This window comes from Cricetulus griseus, chromosome 10, assembly GCF_003668045.3.
Source record: "Cricetulus griseus strain 17A/GY chromosome 10, alternate assembly CriGri-PICRH-1.0, whole genome shotgun sequence".
Classification (NCBI taxonomy): domain Eukaryota; kingdom Metazoa; phylum Chordata; class Mammalia; order Rodentia; family Cricetidae; genus Cricetulus; species Cricetulus griseus.
In genome coordinates, this window is record NC_048603.1 from 16,736,558 (window position 1) to 16,757,704 (window position 21,147).

The 21,147-nt window shown below is 46.7% G+C and overlaps 1 protein-coding gene across 1 annotated transcript in view; it reads right to left on the reverse strand.

The window, feature by feature from the left end:
- The window catches only part of Laptm4b (lysosomal protein transmembrane 4 beta), a 40,863-nt gene extending 20,110 nt beyond the window's left edge, over positions 1–20,753 (reverse strand). The window contains exon 1 of the mRNA XM_027431529.2: positions 20,621–20,753. Coding sequence (XP_027287330.1) covers positions 20,621–20,719 — 99 coding nt within the window. The 5' untranslated portion in view covers positions 20,720–20,753. The remainder of the gene's footprint in view (positions 1–20,620) is intronic.
- Between the last annotated feature and the right edge of the window lie 394 nt (positions 20,754–21,147).

The window sequence follows — 21,147 nt, forward strand, 5'->3', positions numbered from 1 at the left end:
TGCAAAGGCCCCCAGGGAGACAGCACCCATCAAATCGGAGGCAGCTAAGCTGGAGAGAAGGCTCAGCCGGGTCAGACCTCCAGAACTCACTTAAAAAGAGCAATGGAGGGCTGGTCAGATGGCTGGGGGGGGGGGGGGGCACTTGTCATCAAACCTGAAAAACCTGAAAATACCAATATGAGTTCAATTCCTAAAACCCACACGGATGGAGAATCAACTCTTGAAAGTTGGGACTCTGACCTTCAGGATGTGCACCTACACACACACACACACACACACACACACACACACACACACACTCACACTCACAATCTATGGTGATTTGAGTGTCAAATGTCCCTTGTAGCCTTCAGTATTCCTTCAGTATTTGAATACCTGGTCCTCGGTTAGTAGCTGCACTGTTTGTGGAGGTTCAGGAGATCCGGCCCTGCCTGAGAAAGCATGCCATGGGAGTGAACATTAAAAAGTCTCAGCCATTCACTCTGCGTAGATTTGTGTTTGCAAATATGCCATGCTTTCCCTCTGGAACCATACACCTAAATAAACTCTCTTCCTCCGGTTGCCTTGGTCATGGAATTTTACAACTAATACACAATCCTTGAAGGGTATGGGGAGATGGTACAAGACACACACAGAGGCCAGGGGCTGGATAGCGCCAACAACACCCCCCTTGCCCCCAGTTTCTCACTGAGGACAGTGCCTTTAAAAATCAGTAGGGCTTCAAACCCAACCCACATGAAAATGATCTTAACCAATGTCTCCACCTCTCTACTCATCCTTCTCGGTGTACATCTTAAACATCAGGACCACACATTGTGATTAAAGGGGACAACACTGGCCGGGTGGTGGTGGCACACACCCAGCACACAGCCAGCACTCGGGAGGAAGAGGCAGAGGCAGAGGCAGGCAGATCTCTGTGAGTTCAAGACCGAACTGGTCTACAGAGCTAGTTCCAGGACAGCCAGGGCTACACAGAGAAAAACCCTGTCTGGAAAAATCAAAAAGCAAAGGGACGACACTCCGAAGCACCGTCAAGCCTTTAAGTGTATTGCCAAGCCCTACAAACCCTCTCAAGTTAATTAGAGCAATGCAAAACCATCCCCGTTATACAGGGGAGAAACCTGAGGCTCAAAGAAAGACACTGCACAAATCAGAAAGTTCAGACTGCAGAGAGGGGACTTGTCAGGAGCTTAATTACAAACCTAGCTTCACGCCTTCCGCTGACACGTGTGACTTATCTCTGAGCTCACCATTCATCCCCTAAGCCAAGTTCAGAAACATGAGCATGCTCTGTTTTACTCTCTTCAAAACGGAGAGAAAAAAGCATTCACTAAATAAAGGCACACCCTACTGGAAGAACCTACCACAGGAGAGACTCAGAGTGTGTGTGGGGGGGGGCAGAACTTTTGTTGTTGTTGTTCATTTTTAAAATTAATTTTTTTTTACATTCTAATCCCATTTCCCCCTCTTTCCTTCCCTCCCACTTCTCCTCTCCTCCCATCTGCTCCTCAGAGAGGGTGAGGCCTCCCCTAGGAAGTCTACTAAGTCTGTCCCACCGTCTCCTTGAGGCAGGACCAAGGCCCCTCTCCACCCCACACCCCTGTGTCTAGGCTGGGCAAGGTATGTCTCCATATAGCATGGGCTCCACTAAGTCAGTCTGTGCATTAGAGTCAGATCTTGGACCCACTGCCAGTGGCCTCATATATTGTCCCAGTCACACCATTGTCACCTGTATTAAGGGAGTCTAGTTTGGTCTTATGCAGGTTCCCCATTTGTCAGACCTGAGTCAGTGACCTCTCACTAGCTCGGGTCAGCTGGTCCTGTGGGTTTCCCCATCGTGGTCTTGACCCCTTTGCTCATATTATCCCTCCTCCCTCACTTCAGTTGTACTACAGGAGGTAGGTACAACGGATAGTTGTGGATTTCTGCATCCACTGCAGAACTTTTTAATGTGACAATCTCAAGACACTATTTTAGGATTGTTGGAGGACTTGGAGTTTTTCTTCTTCCTCTATTTTCCAAACTGGCAGATGAAGTCTGATGAGAGCAGCAATTCCCGAACACATACATCCTGCCTAGCTCTTTTAGTTAGCGCGCTTGGGTTTGGGCTGTGTCTCTTTCAGTGAGGTAGGTACCAATTAATACTTGTGCCGTGACACTTTTCCTCCCTTGTTCTTAGTGAGTATTTCCACGTGTAAATAAATTTAACTTCCGTCCAATTACTTAAGTGGTGTGTTAGGCACCTGTACATTCTCCAGAGACCCAAAGTGCTTTCAGCCTTAAATCAGGTGACAGATCTCAAACAACACACCAGCAACTGCCAGCTGCACCGCTCCAGACCCTCAATAAAGCAGGGAATGGTGAGGCCTCAGCCCTTAATCCCAGCACTCTGGAGGCAGAGGCAGGTGAGTCTATGAGTTCGAGGCCATCCCGGTCTACAGAGTGAGTTCCAGGACAGCTGGGACTACACAGAGAAACACTGTGTGTGTGGCGGTAGTGGTGGTGTGTGGAGGTGGGGGGCAGACACCTCAAATTATGAAAAAGCTCAAGGAACAAAGTGACAGCTGTATTTACCAGACCCCCGTGCCAACAGGAGAGTGTTTAAAATGTAAAGGGCTTTCTGTGGCCCCTCACCCAGGCCGTTTGGGCCTTCTAGATAGACATGGCACCATCCTACTGGCCGAGCCTCCCAAGTGATAAACTAAGTCACCAACCCACCTTGCCCCTCCCACACACACTTCAGATGACTTCATTGTTTCATCTATCGAAGTGATCGTGGGCTCGGGTCCCTGTCAATACCTATACATTTTGTATCCGCAAGGCTGCAAATGGTTTCCAATAAGAGTCTTACGCCTATTGATCACAAGGAGGCCACCACACCCTGTTCTCACACCTCCTCCTGTTCTCCTGCTAGGAGGCAGGAGGCTCAGGATGTTTTCCTAGGGAGTGTGCCAGCCAGCCACTGGCCGTCACTCAGCGCAAAAGCTAAAGCCAATCTGCCAAGGCAGCAACAGCAATCCCAACCAATTTCTTTGAGTGGATTTGATTGCGTTCTGCTCATAATTCTTAGGCTGAGACATCGTTTTATACACTCAAAATGCAGGACCAACTGGGTGTGATGGCACATACCTTTGGAGCAGGGCAGGACCATGTAATTCACGAGAAATATACTGCAGAGGGGCTGGAGAGATGCCTCAGCTATCCCTGCAAAGGACCCAGGTTCAGTTCCCAGAACCCACCACCTGTAACTCCAGTTCCAGGGGCTCCAACGCCCTCTGCAGGCACCAGGAATCCACGTGGTACATGAATATATGTGTAGGCAAATCACTCATGAACATAATAAAGGTAAATATTTTAAAATAAGAAATGTATTTTTGCTGGGCGTTGGTGGTGCATGCCTTTAATCCCAGCACTCGGGAGGCAAAGGTAGGTGGATCTCTGAGTTTGAGGCCAGCCTGCTCCATGAAGGGAGTTCCAAGACAGCAAGAGCAACATAAAGAAATACTCTCAAAAAAACAAACCAAAAACAACCGTGTGTGTGTGTGTGTGTGTGTGTGTACACTTATGTGTACTTATGTGTGCATGTACTAGGCAGTGGGCAGAAGCAAAGGATGCACCCCCACACACACCCCGCCCAAGGAACATCCAGAAAAGGCAAGAACAAAGCATAAGGCAGTCAGTCTTATGTCTGCTTTGGAAAGAAGAAAGCAATCACATTTATATCCCATAACTCGATTCCACAGAGAGACGAGGCAGGCCTGGCCCAAAATCCAGTCAAGACTGAGAGCAACGGGGACCTAGGAGCCGAAATTTTAAAAGAACCAGCACTAAGAGGCTGGAGCTGGGATATAGAACAGGAAGGACAAAGCAGAGAACGAGTAGGCTACACTGGCTCACTCTTGGGATTTCTGCAAGCTAAGGGCTAATTTCAGCTCTACAATGAATCCAAGGCAGCCACAAGAATAAAAGGACCCTATCCCAAAACACACAAATACACACACACCCATGTTCTTCTGGTGCTGCACAGGGGAACTTGTGTTCAAACACGCTGCTCCCACAGTGTCTGGGAGCCCTAACTTCCTTTCCCAAGAACTTGTATAATAATACACTTCAAAGACTACAACCATTGTGTATTTACTCTTTAACATATAAAGAACGCTTCCTGTTCTGTAGCTGTTTGCTAAAGATCCAAGAGAAACCCGTAAGCAGAATTCCCTTGGTCGCTGAAAACGGCAACCATAACCAATTCTAAGAGTTCTCATCCCATTTGGAATTGCTGTTGTTGTATCGCGCTGCAGTTAAAATGTCCTAACTGGCAATACAATTAATACAACGGAACTCTGCCAGACTCGGTGGGCAAAGTGCTCACCCCACAAGAGCACGACGGACCAGAGTTCAGCCAGCTCCCCAGCACCTGTAGAACAAGCATGTCCTGCCACCTGGAAGATCTTTCCTTGTTCAGTATCCGCTGAAAGAAATAAAACTAAGGAAGCAATAAGGTTTGTTTTGGCAGGACTGGCATGCGATGGTTAACACTGTGATCTCGACAGGATCTAGAACCACCTAGAAGACAAATACACCTTCGATTATCTACATCACGGTAGCCTGTGGGGGAGCCTGCCAGGAATTATCCTGATGCTGGCCACCTTAACTTGCACCACAAACAATGATCTGAGCCCTTGAAATTCAAGCCCAAACCAACTTTTCCTTCCTTCTTGTTTTTGGTCTGGGTATTTCCTTTACCATAGTCAAGGAAAAGTACCACATGGGCAATGAACCTATGGCTTTGCATATGCTGGGCACCCACTCTGCCACATTCTCCATTACCAGATACTAATAGTCAAAAAAAAAAAAAATTTTAATGAATGAATCAATTTACATAAATGTGACCAGAGACTCAGAAATATAATCTCACATCTCCCCTAAGATCAAAGGCTTAGAATTTGCTTATTAATTGTTCACGGCAACTTTATAGACTAACTACCATGAGTCACAGAAGTTGATTGTATTATACGTTTATCCCAAATTATTCATAAACCCAAATAAAAAATACAAGTTACATTGACAATATTTAAGTAAAAGAACTTACTAGCATGTAAACATTCACTATTAAGATGGCAAATTAAGTCTAATGAATTATACAGGCCTCTGGCTGAGAAGCATGTAGTCACTGTTAGCTTACATAGGAGTGCTTTAGAATCAGAACATTGGAGAGACATCATGAAAAGAGCAGATTCACGGAGAGATGTAAGTCAATTAAGTTTCACAAACTTAATCTTTGTAAACATATTTATCTTCTTAAGGATCTTCTAACCCATACTCGTTGTCAGGAGATTTTTTTTTTTCAAAAGCTACTATTAAAATAGCCAAGGCAATTATTTGATAAACTTCCAATTTCCAGATTTAAAACCACAGTTCTCAGTTAAGAGAATGAGCTACCCCTTATTATTTGCTCCCATTTGGGACAAAGGAAATCTTTTCAGTAATTGTTTATAACCTTTCTAAAAAGAACCTGGGGAAGATTGCTTTAAGTCTCCTTGGTCAGAGTTAGACAGAAAGGACAATCTGTTCTGTCCAGGGTGTGTTCAAGGCAATTTTTTTTTACACCTTTTCAGAGAATGGTAGGTTTTATGGATCACTGTTAAAAGGGAGACATAAATCATAAAGGAGAAAGGAGGGAAACTTTTTCTTTGCCTTCAGCTCAGCCCAGAGAACTTTCCCCTTTCCCTGGGCCCGGTTAGGGTAGAGCAGAGGGAATGGGGCCTGGTTAGAGTAGAGCACAGGGAACGATCCCCTGAGGGAAGTATTTCCCCCCTCCCTGTGTTCATCCCACCTAGATGGCTGAGGGCCCTGGGTGGAGGTCCGGCCTCTCCCCACCTCCACACAGAAACTAACCCCAACCATGAGCAGGAACCAAGCAACAAAACAAGCAGGCGCTCCTGCTCCTGTAGTGAGACGAGTGGATGTTTGTTTGTTTGTTTTATTTTTATTTCTCTGGGTGACCTGGCAGGAAGCCAGAAGGATACAGGCACCCAATGGAATGGGGCACAGATCATAAGCCAGGGAGTTCTCACACCAGAGAAAGCCACTGGTCCATACAGGGGAAAGTTCTCTGGGTTCTTTTTAGAAAGATTATAAACAATTACTGAAAAAGATTTCCTTTGTCACCCAGTCGGCCCCAGATTATTATTACTTTTTTTTGTTTCTGTTTTTTTCCAGACAGTGTTTCTTTGCGTAGCCCTGGCTGTCCTGCAACTCACTTTGTAGATCAGGCTGGCCTCGAACTCACAGAGATCCATCTGCCTCTGCCTCCTGAGTGCTGCGATTAAAGGTAGGCACCACCACCACTTGGCTGCAGATACTTTTTTTGTAAGTTATAAAAGTTTAAAAATAGGGGGCTGGAGAAATGTCTCAGTGGTCAAGAGCACTGACTGCTCTTCCAGAGGGCCCAGGTTCAATTCCCAGCACCCACACGGCAGCCCACAACTGTCTGTAACTTCAAGATCTGACACCTACACACATACATGCAGGCAAAACACCAATGCACATAAAATAAGAATAAATTATTTTTTAATTTAAAAATGTAAATAGACCTCAATTGCTGGAGGTAGCTCAAAGGGTGTTTAACAACAGAGAACTCGTTGGGACAAGGTCTTTTGTATAAACTGAAAGCCACTGTCACTTTCTCTAGTAACAAACACAGTTAGGCTTACAGATAGATACCCAGCAAAATTTTGGTGCCTTACCCTCTATCAGAAGAATATCTCCTAGCTGAAAGTCCTGCCTCTGATCAATACAGTTGGACTATCTCTGATTGACAACAAAGATTCTGGGGGTATGGGCCGACTCCCATATCAACTCCCCCAGGACTGGCCCAACACCAACCAGTTCTGATACCTCCATCCGGATTAAACGATACGCAATGACACCGGACACCGGAAACAAAAGGGGAGACTGCAGTCCATATTGCCTGGATTGAAGAGACAGGTACCCTGGTGCCCTGCCAGTCACGCTGGGATATGCCTCTCCTGCCTGTGAAGAAACCTGGGATCTCTGACTCTCATGTGTCTGATTCTTCCAGAGAAACAGGCGCACACGGTCTTGGACCTGGAAGATGTGCTCTTCAGCCTCCCATCGGCAGAAGCGAGTCAACCCCTCTTGGCTTTTATCAAATGGACAGACCCAGTGGGAGGTTAGAGAGGGCAACATCCCTGGAGCAGGTTGCCCCAGGATGTAAAGACACTAAATGAAGACTTCCTGCCCTTCCTTCAGAGGTTTCCTGGGAAAAGACTATACAACGGGCCTTGGGCTACAGAGTGTCAATTAAGAAAGCCCAACTTTGTTCATCACAGGCTGCCTCTCTTACCTAACAGCTGAAGCAAGGCAGCAAAAGGAGCTTGTCCTGGAGGACTGATGCCACCCTTCAGAACCCAACTCCAAAGACTAAGAGACGGGTTCAAGAGTTCCTAGGTGCAGCTCAATATTGCTGCCTCTGCATATCAGAGTTTGTGAAAATAGCCAGTCCTCTACACACCAGCACCACGCAGGGTGGGGGCGGGGGTGGGGCGGTGCTGAGCTCCCAGACTCAACTGAGACTAAACAAAAGGCATTTGAAGCTTTAACAACATGACACAAACTCCCAGCCAGAAATAAGCCAGGATTGCTGGATATACTTAAGACACCAGGCCCCCTACTACATAGAGAATAGGAAGTAACCTGACAGTCAAAAACACTGACTTACAAAACTCACTGTGACCGGGCACAGCCCAACTCAATGTCAGAAGCCTGCTCTTCTGCCTTGCGGGTTAATTCATATGGATAACAACATTACTGGGGCTTTGCGACTACTTGGTGGGCATGTGCCAACGGTTTGACTAAATGTGCCTCTTCTGATGCTTTCCAAGCTAAGTAGATAGGACCGAGAGTTTCAGCTGGTGAATTAAAAGAACAGCCAGATTCCCTTGCAAAAAAAAAAAAAAAAAAATGGTCCTACAAGCCCAGCGTTGGTGTTGCAAACCTTTAATCCCAGGAGGCAGAGGCAGGCGGATCTCTGTGAGTTTGAGACCAGCCTGGTCTACAAGAGCTAGTTCCAGGACAGCCTCCAAAGACACATAGAAACACTGTCTCGAAAAAACAAACAAGAAAAAGGTCCTACAAAATTGGAAAGACTTAAGACTTCTATGCATGGTTTTGGAAGAAATGTGTTGTATGCTAATCAATCAGGAGTAATTAGGGAAAATAATTGGTACCAAACTCTGTTCTCTTAGTCCCCCTGGCTAAACTATTCTGCTATCGGCACTGGCTGGGCCTCTAATTCTCTTTCTGACTGGGTTAACAGTGAAGTCCTGCATCTTAAACTAAAACAAGATGAGTCCATGATTTGACTTATTCTCTAAGACCAGTGCGTGGAGAATATCACAGGGCCCCAGACCTTAGCACGACTGTCTTCAAGATGGAAGCACCACTCAGGCTGTGAAACTCAGCACGTAGACAGCACCACCTGCCAAAACTAAAATGAAGATCGAATCAATTAAAGTCCATACAGTTCTGTGTGGTGATTCCCCCAAAGGCTTTACAGCAGGCAGGGGGAAAAAAAAAACGATCCAAAGATCGACAAGAATAAAACTCGGCTCAGCCCTATTTTATGGTAACCGGTGCTGGACTAGGGGCCCTGTAGAGCCTGGCCCAGACCATTTTACTTTAGCCATATTTAAGCACAGTATAATTTTTGAAAAAAATTATTCCGGTAACAATTAACTGAGTCCCAAGTGCACAATAAGACATGTTTACACTGAGATTCTTTACAAAGTACATCTGGCTCCCTTCACAAAGATGGGTACTGTTGACTCAGAGACAGCACCCAAGATTTAGGGTCTAGGGTGTTTGAGTGAGGTAAACATAACACCTGCAGGTGTCAGGATTGGCCTGGCCCTAAGACAACACAGCAGTCACTGAGGGTGTTGTAAAGTACAAGTGACCTCACTCATAAGGTCTGACATAACAGTCTGACAACAATGCTCAAGATTCAGGGGGAAAGGTGTTAGATAAATAAAACATCAATTCTGGGAGAAAAGACAGAGCCTGTCCCATCACATGGGAAAGGATTGCCAGGTCATAAAACGACATCATTCCTAGCTTTCCAGAAGAGCAGTTGTGCACCTCAATCCTTTGAAGAGGTAAGATGTGTGTTAAATTTTCCAGGCGTCTCCAGTGTTTATCTGTGTGCACAAGGCTCTCTGCTCTCTACTCAGACAGTCTCTAAATGTCCTGACCTTGCTTGTTGGCTTCTGTAGTCTGCCTCTGGGTAACTGTTCTTGTTAACTGAAGTATGGGATCTGAACACCCAGTGAAGTCATTGGCCAATAAATGAAGACTTTCTGTTGGCTTAAACGTTTGTCAGAGCTGTCTCCGGTGAATACCCCACAACTTTTCGAGAATGAAGACCAAATAAAAGACACTTTTAAAGCAAAGTTCCCTAACACTTCAGACACAGGGACAGTGATCGTGGCCCATGTAACTCCCGTACTGGGTGTTAATATTTCTATTTGTTAAAAAAAAAAAAGTATGGAATAAGCCAGTATGGAATAAAGATTGGTGGTGGTGGTGCACAAGACACACACACACACACACACACACACACACACACACACACACACAGAGAGGGGGGGAGGAGGAGGAGGAAGGAAGGAAGGAAGGAAGGAAGGAAGGAAGGAAGGAAGAAAAAGCCTCTAAAGATTGCAAGGTAGGATGCCTGGAATTAAGGGCATTCCTTAATGAAACAGAAGAAACAAAGATATTAATCCCAGTCTTTGGCACACGACGAGACAACATTTCTTGACCAAATCACTCAAATACACAGCATGGCGCACGGCTAACAATGCCCAAGAAAAAGCTCTATCTGACGATGGCAGTGAACAGAGAAACAGTGACAGGCAAATCCTTTTCGACTGCTGTCAGACAGACATTGTCACCTCCAACCCCACCTCCTCCCACTATTTTTTAGAAATTTTAGGGATATGCGTGTTTTGTCTGCGTGCATGCATGTTCATGCGCGTGCCCGATGCCTACAGGAGGCCGTGAGTCCCCTAGAACTGAAGTTCCAGGTGACTGTGAGCCTGCGACACTGGGAACCGAACCCAGGTGCTCTGAAGACACAACGGGCACCATTTTTCCTGAGTTCCTGTGAACTTTCCTAGTTCACAACCTAGGAAAGCAGCAAACCCCAGATATTCCTGTCTCTGCCGGGAGTGCTGGGGTTGAGCCGGCTGACCCCTTCCACAAGGCTGGGCCAAGGCCTCCACACATCCTCTTAGGATTCGTCACAACCGTGTTCTACAGAGATCTGTGTTATCACGAGTGCATACCGAGATGGCCTGTGCTTTCTGGAGACAGTGCCGTACTACGTAACCCAGACAGGCCTTGGCTTGTGCAGCCCAACTCTCCTCAAAGGCTGGATCCTCCAGCCTCAGCCACTGATCTGTATTAATTATTAATTAACATTTATTCCTCTCGTCCATGTGGGCAACAACCAGGTCATTTCACGGCACCACGACCGTTCTGCCCGGGTCCTAGCACAGCCCCCAAACACACAGCTGTGGACAGCCCACTAAGGGAGGAAGAAGCAAGAAAATCTGAAAACACAACCGTCTCTGGACATTGTCTATTCACCCTTGAGAGCCCTATTTTACCTTGGAATAAACTGCACCTCATTGTCTACACTTAAACGAATGAAAACAAAATGGTAAGCGGGCTGGAGAGATGGCTCAGAGGTTAAGAGCACTGGCTGCCCTTCCAGAGGTCCCAAGTTCAATCCCCAGCAACCCCATGGTGGCTCACAGCCATCTGTAGTGAGATCTGGTGCCCTCTTCTGGCCTGCAGGGATGCATGCAGGCAGAACACTGTACACAATAAATAATCTTAAAAAAAAAATAAAATAATATGCAACACCATTCCTTCTAGGCCTCCACAGCCTGTAATTATTTTGTTATAAAATGTCCTATGCTGGATGTGGTGGCTTCACAGCTCTAATCCCGGCACTCAAGAGGCTGAGGCAGGATTGCAATACAAGTTTGAGGTCAGCCTGGTATAGAATAGAGCCCCAAGAAAGATCAAAAGAAGGGGATGGAAGAAGGGAAGAAGGCTGGCTAGCTGAGACACTGTCCCAACCCACAAACAGTTTTCTGAGATACATAGTAACGGCATTTTTTACAGCTGCTTCACTCAGCTATGTTCTCGTGCTATAGTTGCTATTAATATTACCTTCACTTTATCTTTTTAAAAATTTAAAAATGCAGGGCTGGAGAGATGGCTCAGAGGTTAAGAGCACCGACTGCTCTTCCAGAGGTCCTGAGTTCAATTCCCAGCAACCACATGGTGGTGGCTCACAACCATCCGTTATGAGATCTGGCGCCCTCTTCTGGTGTGCAGATATACATGGAAGCAGAATGTTGTATACATAATAAATAAATAAAATCTTTAAAAAAATTAAAAATGCTTAAAGAATTGAAATCTTTGAATGTGTCTTGGTCTTATAAATAATCCTTACAATTCTTAGGAGTTAAGCTGCTTTGTAATACTTTTTAAAAATATTTGGGGGGTGGGGGTGGAGCGAACTGAAGCTTGGAGAGAGACGCCAGGAGACACTAAGAGGAAACAATGCCATGTAATAGAACATAGATTAAAACAAATGGGTTGATTTAAGTTATAAGAGCTAGTTGGGAACAAGCCTAAGCTGTAGGCTGAGCTGAGGCAGGCGTTGGTGGCGCACGCCTTTAATCCCAGCACTCAGGAGGCAGAGGCAAGTGGACCTCTGTGAGTTCGAGGCCAGCCTGGTCTCCAGAGCGAGTGCCAGGATAGGCTCCAAAGCTACACAGAGAAACCCTGTCTCGAAAAACCAAAAAACAAACAAACAAACAAACAAATACTTGGGGGGGGGATGGTTGGAGAGATGGCTCAGAGGTTAAGAGCACTGGCTGCTCTGATTCACACGGTGGCCCCCACTCCTCAATCAGACATGCCACTCCACACATCACAGATAAAGGCTGACATCTGAAGATTCCTCCCACAGATACTCCCAATGGCTCAACCTTAGCCGTGGGAGTCTAACTACCCACAGCAAGAAACATGCAACCATGCACATAGGCTCACTGACACACACCATACCGGAAAGACCGGTGTACTGGGATTTCTCCCACTCAGGCTGCTCAGTCTCAGTGGTATGCCTTGCTCACTATGGTCAGGACTGCAAACTCACTCCTTCCCAACTCATGCTGGGTTCTGTTGGGCGCCTGTCAATCATGTTGTGCAATAAAACTTACATTGTATTCCTGCCCCCCATAGGGAGCCCACGATAAAGTACAGATTGGTGCCAAGTGACTCTGGTAGAAAATTCTTGCAGGAGCTCAGCTGGTTTCCACTTCTCCCAGGAGTTTCTTTGCTGCTCAGCTACCTCCTCTGAGAGGGACTCTACCTTGATTGCTAACAACGGAAGGGAGGGGCTTAGTGAATCTAGTCAATTTCAGGGAGTTCTTGAAGCTATTTTCAGTTGTTTACCTTCCTGTTTAAAGGGCATCCGGGCAGGATGGACGGATGGAATGCTCAGTTTGGGAGGAAATGTTAGGTAACAGGGACCCAGGGACACAGTTCCATGTAGCATAATTTTTTTCCAGAAATTCAATTCCTTGGGTGGAGTTGGGATTCTTTTTTTTTTTTTTTTTTCCCCTTTGGTTTTTTGAGACAGGGTTTCTCTGTGTAGTTTTGGAGCCTACCCTGGCACTCTGGAGACGAGGCTGGCCTTGAACTCACAGAGATCCCCCTGCCTCTGCCTCCTGAGTGCTGGGATTAGGAGTTGGGATTCCTGAATTAACAGCAAAAAAAAGAATTCCAGGTGAGTCAGTATCAAGCCAAGTTGGTGTTTATTGAGAAAAGGTTTTAAGAGCCAGTCCTGGTAGCACAATCCTTTAATCCCAGAACTTGGGGGCGGCAGAGGCAGATGTAGAGAGATTTCTGCTGAGTTCAAGGCCAGTCTTGTCTTGTTTACATGGTCACTTCCAAGTCAGTTTACCTGTGGGGGTGGTGAGTGAAGAGATGGCTCACTGGCCGCTCTTCCAGAGGGATTTCAGGTTCAACATCCCAGACCCATATGGCAGCTCACAACTGTCTGTAACTCCATGTCCAGGGGATCTGACGCCCTCAGACAGATACCAGTGCACATAAAATAAAAATAAATCATTAAAAAAATGTGTGAGAAGAAAGTTTTAAGCCAGTATGATGGCACACATACTGCCAAAATGTTATTGTTTTGTTTAAAAAGAAAAGAGAAATGCTGAGACATGAGACATAAGACTATAAGTTTATTATAAGGCCCGGCAGAATGGGGAGACTAAGAAGAGGAACAGGGTAAATGGCTGACGGCCATGGCCGGTCGCCATAGAGAGACAGAGCGAGAGCATAGGTGGGAGACAGAGTAGAGCGGGGAACAGAGAGAGGGAACAGAGAGAGGGGACAGAGGAAGGGAACAGAGCGAGGGAACAAAGAGAACAGAGAGTGTAAATGGGCAGGGGCCTATCTTTTAAAGGGGTCCTCTGCACCTGCATGCAGACTTAGTTCCCATGGAACAGCACTTAAAAAGTGGAGGCAGGAAGATCAGGAATCCACGATCGATCATCGCAGACTACAGAGCGAGTCTAAGAACAGCCTGGGCTACATGGGAGTCTACATCAAAGTCAGTAATTTCCAGAAACTACGGTTATTAGGGGAATAATCCAAGTGGCAGGTACAGCCCCTCGGGTTCCTAAAATAATACAAGCAAATAACCACCTCTGTTGTTGCTTACAGGGCTGAGACTAAAAAATGCCACCAGCCTTGGTCAAGAGAAAACAAGAAATCAAGCAGAAACTGGGAAGAGGTGTGGATCTTGTTATAGTAGAGGCAAGTCTGTTACAGGAATAACCAACCCCCCTGCCTGGATCTGATGCCTGCTCCACAGAAGGGAATTTACACCTGTACTGTCTACCAGTCAGTCAGAAGCGCACGTCTGGAAGGTCACAGAATCTCACACAGAAGCTACTGAAATTCTTTTGTCAAATGGACACCATGTGCCGAGCGCCTTACTTTCTAAATAACTCCCCAAAGAACAGTGCAATGGTCGGCTTTGGTCATCTGTAGCAAGCTCTCTCAGGCTCCATGGGTAGGGAACAACAGAAAAGTCAGAGGAAGGGGACGGGGTCTGGTGCTATGGAGCCAGAGTTACAGGTCATTGTGAGTGCTCGCTCTCTCTCTCTCTCTCTCTCTCTCTCTCTCTCTCTCTCTCTCTCTCTCTCTCCTTTCCCCCAAGGCTCACTGGCCAACTCTTATTCCCATAAGTGCTTTTCCTGTATTAATTATTTTGAGACAGAGTCTCACTGTGTAGCCTTGGCTGGCTTGGAACTTAGTAAGTAGATCAGGCAGGTCTCAAACTCGAGAGTTCCTGTCTCTGCCTCCATTAAAGGCTTCCATGACCACACCTGTCCTACTACCCACTTTTTAATGAACTGTCCCTATTTCTACCACTAACCACTTACTTATCCTGGGTGCAATCCTCTGTCTTGGCACAAGAGTCTGGGAGCCAGGTGCCCTCTGAACTCAGATCTGAAGCCTGCAACTGAACCAGCCTTTTCTTTCCTCTCTCTTCTGGATATCAGCCAAAAGCCTAGCACGCTTTCCCTGACACTCTGGTCTCCATGCCTAACTCAGGGGCATGACTTTCTCTTTTCATTCTCCCGGCAGCTCCCATCAGGATCCTGTAATCTTTATCTCAAAGCTTAAATTCTTTTTTAAGTATCACTGTGTGCGCACACGACAAATGTATGGCGATCAAAAGCTGGAGTTAGGAATCTTCCCCATTGCTCTTATCTTATTTCCTATGATTTATCTTTAATTATGTGTATGTGTCCACTTAGGTAAAGTGCACCTGAGTATAACGGTACCCGGAGCTGGAGTTGCCTGAAAATGTAAACTGCTCGACATGAGTGCTGAGAAGTGAACCCAGATGTCTACAGTAGCACTAGACACTGATGAGCAAACTCCCCAGCTCCTTTTTGAGGCAGGATTTCACTGTGTAACAGCCTTGGCTGGACTCGAACTCACAGAGATCTGCCTGCCTGCCTCTGCCTCTACAGTGCTGGGATTAAAGCTATGCACCACTGCCCTGCCTCCTTTTTTTATTTTATTTTATTTTTTTAGTGGTGGGGGTGGCTGGTGTTTATCTAAATAAAGGTATCTTAACCTTACAGACTATGGATCATCTCTTAATAGGGTGGGATTTGCACATAGCAAGGTGGCCCAATGGGTAAGAGAGCCTGCTTCCAGACCTGACAACCCAAGCTCAATCTCCAGAACTGCCCTGAACAAGTCTGTTTGTCCCATCTGCACCAGATGCCCTTGATCACATGTGGGCGGGAGGTATGCAGTCAGGAACTAGGTCAGGATGTATGCTTGCCTCTGATTGGACACGATGGGACATGCAATTGTAGGTTTTCCTTAAGCCCTTGCCATACTTGACTCTAAGCTATTTCCCAGGAACCTGGGTATGGACCTGGCCAAAGCCCATCCACCTGGCCAGTATTTAATTAAAGCTTGCTTCAAATTTGGCTTTAAACTGTGGTAGTGGTCATATTCTCAATCTGTGGGATTATCAAGGCTCCTTTCTCTCCTGTCCTTAGCACGTTCATTTTTGCCAGTACCGGGCCCTCCACTGTGATGGTCACAGACACTGATTGCACTCCAAAAGCTACTGAGTCATCACACCCACTCTATGGAACCAACCGGACGTGTAATCTTGGTGGCTCACAGTTCTAAAAACTAAACTGTATTTTCACTCGCAATTTAAAACTAAATTCACACTATTAAAATTCTATAGCAAGCCAGGCAGCAAGGGCCTCCACCTTGTTTAGAAACATCAGTTGACTTTGCTTTCGAGCCTAGGATCAGACAGCAGTTCCTTCTGTAGAGTAGAGTGTTACAGTGAGCAGAGGTTGGTTTTCTGGAAAAGCTGCAGAAAGAAACAATCCACAAAAGGTCATTTCAAAGTTAACTCTGGAGGACGCAACCACAGGGAAATAGCTGGTTGGTCAGCATCAGGTTACTTTGTTCGGTAGGGATTAAGGTTGAGGGAACTCTATTATCAAGCTAACTGAATCGGGACTGTTTGGGGAACTCACTGTTACCTCTCACGGTGGCTTAGAAGGTCACAGACTTCCCATCTTCAGTTGGGTGAAGCGAGGTTCAGCACCAGGGACTCCATCTTGATTTTGAACCTGGTCTGTTGTGGTCCAGGGTAGGAATTTGGTCCCAAGCAATGTCTTGCTATAGATTTTTTTTTTTTTTTTTCAAGACAGGGTTTCTCTGTGTAGCTTTGGAGGCTGTCCTGGAACTTGCTCTGGAGACCAGGCTGACCTCGAACTCATAGAGATCCGCCTGCTTCTACCTCCCGAGCACTGGGATTAAAGGCGTGCGCCACCACCACCACCACCACCACCACCACCACCACCAGACGCAAAGAGAAATTTTAAACATTAAAAGTTTGGTTTTACGTTACAAAAAAATTAAGGGGGCTGGAGAGATGGCTCAGAGGTTAAGAGCACTGACTGTTCTTCCAGAGGTCCTGAGTTCAATTCCCAGCAACCACATGGTGGCTCATAACCATCTGTAATGAGACCTGGTGCCCTCTTGTGCTGTGCAGATATATATGGAAGCAGAATGTTGTATACATAATAAATAAATAAAATATTTTTAAAAAATGTCCTAACAACCAGTTACCATTGGTAAAACTTTACTTATGGTGGGGAAACACACACACACACACTCATTCAACAATCCCATCAGCTAATATTTTACAGGGCTGCCCTTGATTCTTAGAGGAGAAGCAGCGATCAGAGGCCGTAAGTTTAAGGAAATAAAACTATCCAAATTAATTAAAATCTGATGCTTAAAAGCTACATGGCAACGGAGATCTAACATAAATCCTCTACCTACATTACACACGTCAGCAAGTGAGATTTGCCTGGAAAGAGCCTGCTAGAGGAGGTTTAACGCCCTGATCTGACTTCCCGGCCATCTGAAACACCCCAGCATTTTAATCTTCCTTGTGGTGATATCTTTCTTGGGCTGCTTGAGAGTGTGTGCATGTCCACTCAGACACAGTAAACACCAATTTAATCATAAAGTTCATGCTGATCTCATGTTAAAGGTCATGAGAGGAATAGGAAAGCACCCAGAAAACAGCAGAGTCCGCTTAAGGATCACTGGAAGAACTTTGGAGTAGAAGGGAAGGTGATCCAAATGGCAGAACGGCCACTGGTCAGGCGAGATCTCTATGATTTTGAGGCCAGCCGAGTCAATATAGCAAGTTCCGGGACAGCCATGACCACATAGAAAGACCCTGCCTCAAAAAATAAATAAGCTAAAAAAAAAACAACAAAAAACAAAAAAAAAAAAAAAAAAAAAAAAAAAAAAACAAGCCTGGTGGTGGTGAGTTCAAGGCCAGCCTGGTCTACACAAAGTGAGTTCCAGAACAGCCAGGGCTGTTATGCAGAGAAACCCTGCCTCGAAAACACAAAACAAAAAGTTCAAAGCAACTGAATACACACACACACACACAAATATAATAAATAGCCCCAAACTATAAACTGCTTGATCCCTCACACACAGACAAACAAGGTGTGGTGTATTCACAGAAAAACGTTCAGTACAAAACATAAGCCATTCACACATTCCAACAGGAGGAAGCTAAGAGTTATGCTAAGCACAGGAATAGAATACAAACGTACACAATTAAAATCTGTCTGCCAAGTGGGCTGCTCCCCATCAGTGACAGGCTGAGAGGACCAGAGGAAAAAAAAAAAAAAAAAACTTCAAAACCTTTAGTTGGGGCTGGAGAAATGGCTCAGGGGTTATCAGCACCAACTGCTCTTCCAGAGGTCCTGAGTTCAATTCCCAGCAACCACATGGTGGCTCACAACCATCCCTTATGAGATCTGGTGCCCTCTTCTGGTGTGCAGATATACATGGAAGCAGAATGTTGTACACATAATACATAAAATCTTAAAGAAAAAACTTTCATCATACAGGACTACGAATTTGTCAATGAACTGTACAAGTAACAACTGAATCTCTCTGTACGGGGATGGCAATCTAATGGAAAAAAAAAAAAGAAAACTCTAATAGCAGAACCAATGTTTCATTTCTGGAAACCTTTGATAGTCAAGGCAAAACCACAATTTTTTAAAGGTTTGGGTCGGGGGCAGCTATCACTTGAGCTGTAACCAAGGACTGTAAATAAACCACAAGCTCTTAACTTCTGTTTTCACTGGGAATATTTAAATTAACTTAAATTTAAATTAACTAGCCCGGTACATAGCATGCAGGACCTAACTGGTAAACAGCAATTGGAAAACACGAAGCAAACAATCACTTTATTTGGCGCAGTCTAAAGAGGACTCTTACCAGAACACCCATCCACTCTCACCCTTTTCCAGAAAACACTCCCCACGCCGGACTACGTGGCTGGGGGTAACGAGGGGTGCCCAGTCTTTCCTCAGGCCTCAGACCCTAACTAGCTTAGCCTTTTAAAACGGAAATTAAGGTTTTAGATAACCAGATTATATTTAAAAATATATGGGAACTCAACTACTGGAGAAAAGTCAGAAGCCAGCCTTGGCCACCTTCCATGCCTAGCTAGCGGCCAGCTAGCCTAGCATCCCACCCCTCAGGTTCCGGGACCTGGCCTGAGAAGCAACTAACACCTATTCCTTCCCCCACTTCCTTAGTGCTTGAGGTAAACACAGGAGATTCCCGATACCTGGCCTGAGAAGCAACTAACACCTTCCCCCACTTCCTTAGATTAGTACTTGAGATAAACACAGGAGATTCCGGATACCCGCCCTGGCCTGAGAGCAATTAACATTCATTCCTCCCCCCCACCTCCTCTTTCTCTGCTTCCTCCTTTCTCTTTAAAAACCCCTTGTAATAATCAATAAACGCTTGGTCTCTCTACTTTCTCTTGCCCATGACTCTTTCAGGCAGCCCCCCTTCGGACCCTGAATAACTGGACCCGCAGGACGGGTCAGAGAAATTTTCAATTGTTTTGTGAAATAAAAAAGATTTTCATATAAACATGATTGAGTACTAAACACTGGTTTCCCGTCTACCTGGAAGCTCTCTTGCAAAAGGCTCATTTCCAAACGCAAATACCCCACAAAGGGTATAGGCTCCTACAGCAGAGGAAGCCTGCGGAGAACTCGGCTTTTATCACCAACAACGCCTGGTTGGATGACTGCCAACAACAGGGCTCAAGTAGATTTATCTTCCCTGTAGATCACGGAGTACATTTGCCTAATGCAACGGCCTAGATTCTACAAATGACATCCACCCAAGCCCTTGCAAGCCTGCACATTTGAACGCTTACCAAGGAAGACACAGACATCTGCAAACGACTGTCTGCCCTGGCCATCCGCAGAAGCACTACTGGAGACCGCTTACTCTATACTCCCAACTTACGATTGTAAATGTCTGTAAAATTCCTTGGCTTCTAGAAAAGTCAGGTTTGAGCCAATGCACTCAGGTTCAATCTGCATTCACACTGCACAGCCAGAATGCATACACATATCATTGGACTGTTGGAAAGCTTTTAAGGCTAAAAATTTCTATTATGTAGCCATCACGAGCCCAACTAAAGTTAACTTGAGACTATAAATAGCACAATAGCATCGCATGGGAGGGGAACAATTTGCTTTTTAAAATGGGGGGGGACAAAGCAGTTTACAGTTCCATATACTGTATATTTTAAAACCATCAAATATTAAATATGAGACACCAAGAGGGGAAAAAAAAAACGACTCATGCTAAGAGAGGTAAGAAAGCATCCTCGTTAAAATAAAAAAGTCAAATATGCCACTTGACCACTTTTTAAGGCACTTCTTCGTCTTGCAGCGTTACAGTCACTGCCAAGTGGCTCGGATCTAACTCCCCCGCTCCCCAAAAAAATGATGTCGTAAAACACAAAATGCAGAGGAATCGACTCAAGGCTGGCTGGTGCGGCCCAGGGCTGCCAACCATCACCCAAGGGCAGCACCACAGGGCAGGAATCCATCCTCAGGCTTCCCAGCTAGCTGCGCAAGAAAACCACCGCTTGGGCTCAACCCAAACGCGACCTGAAAAAGCGCCAAGCTGGAAAAGCCATCTTTTTAAAAAAATAAAATAAAATAAAAACTGCATCTGCCAGCCGTGCGGGCTTAGAGAGATCGTCTGTCCACGGGCGGGGACGGTGCCTTCCCGGTGTATAAAGTAAGACGTGTGCTGGGGAAGAACCGCTCCAGAGGGGCAAGCGCTGCCCAGGCGCTCCTGCTGGGACGCGAACTCCCGGCGGTGGGCATGCTCGCAGCGCGCCCCGCAGAGCCCACTCCCCGGCCCCAGCCACCGCGGCTCGCCTCCTCCCGAGAATTAACTTTCTAATAATACAACTTTAGGCGGATGATCGCGGGGGCCCCCCACCCCACCCCACCCCGCGCGCCCCGGGGCGGAGGGCGAGCTGGGTGCCGGTCCTGCGCGCGGGGTGGCCCCCTGGTCGCCCGGCCGCGCTCACCAGGTACCAGACGCCCAGCAGGATGGTGCCGGTGCGGACATGGCAGCACAGGCAGCAGCTGTGCGAGTAGAACCGCGTCCAGGGCGCGACCATCTTCATCGCTCCGGAGCGCGCACAAGTTTGCAAGACACGTCGTCCGAAGCCTCCGGTCCCGGCCCCGCTGGCCCGGTCGGCTGCTCGGGCCTCTCTCCTTGGCCGCTCCGACTCCGGCTCTGCGCGCTCGCCCTGAGCGCTCGCTCGCCCGGCCCTTGGCTCCGCGCTGCCCCGAGAGCGAGCGAGCTCCGAGCGGCGGCTGCTGCGGCTGTTGGACACTGAACCGGGAGACCAGGGCGACGCGAAGTGGGCGGGGGAGGCCAGGCCTGGGTCACGTGGCCTGTCGGGGCTCGTGATGTCACCGCCGGCTCCACCGCCAGCCGCGGGGCGCGGGCCGGGAGCCGTGGGTCATCTGTTTAGATTGCACGGTTGCTGGACCCTCAGATGCGCTCCGGGCGGTGGGTGCTGCTTTGCTCGGGGTTCAGCTTCATTCC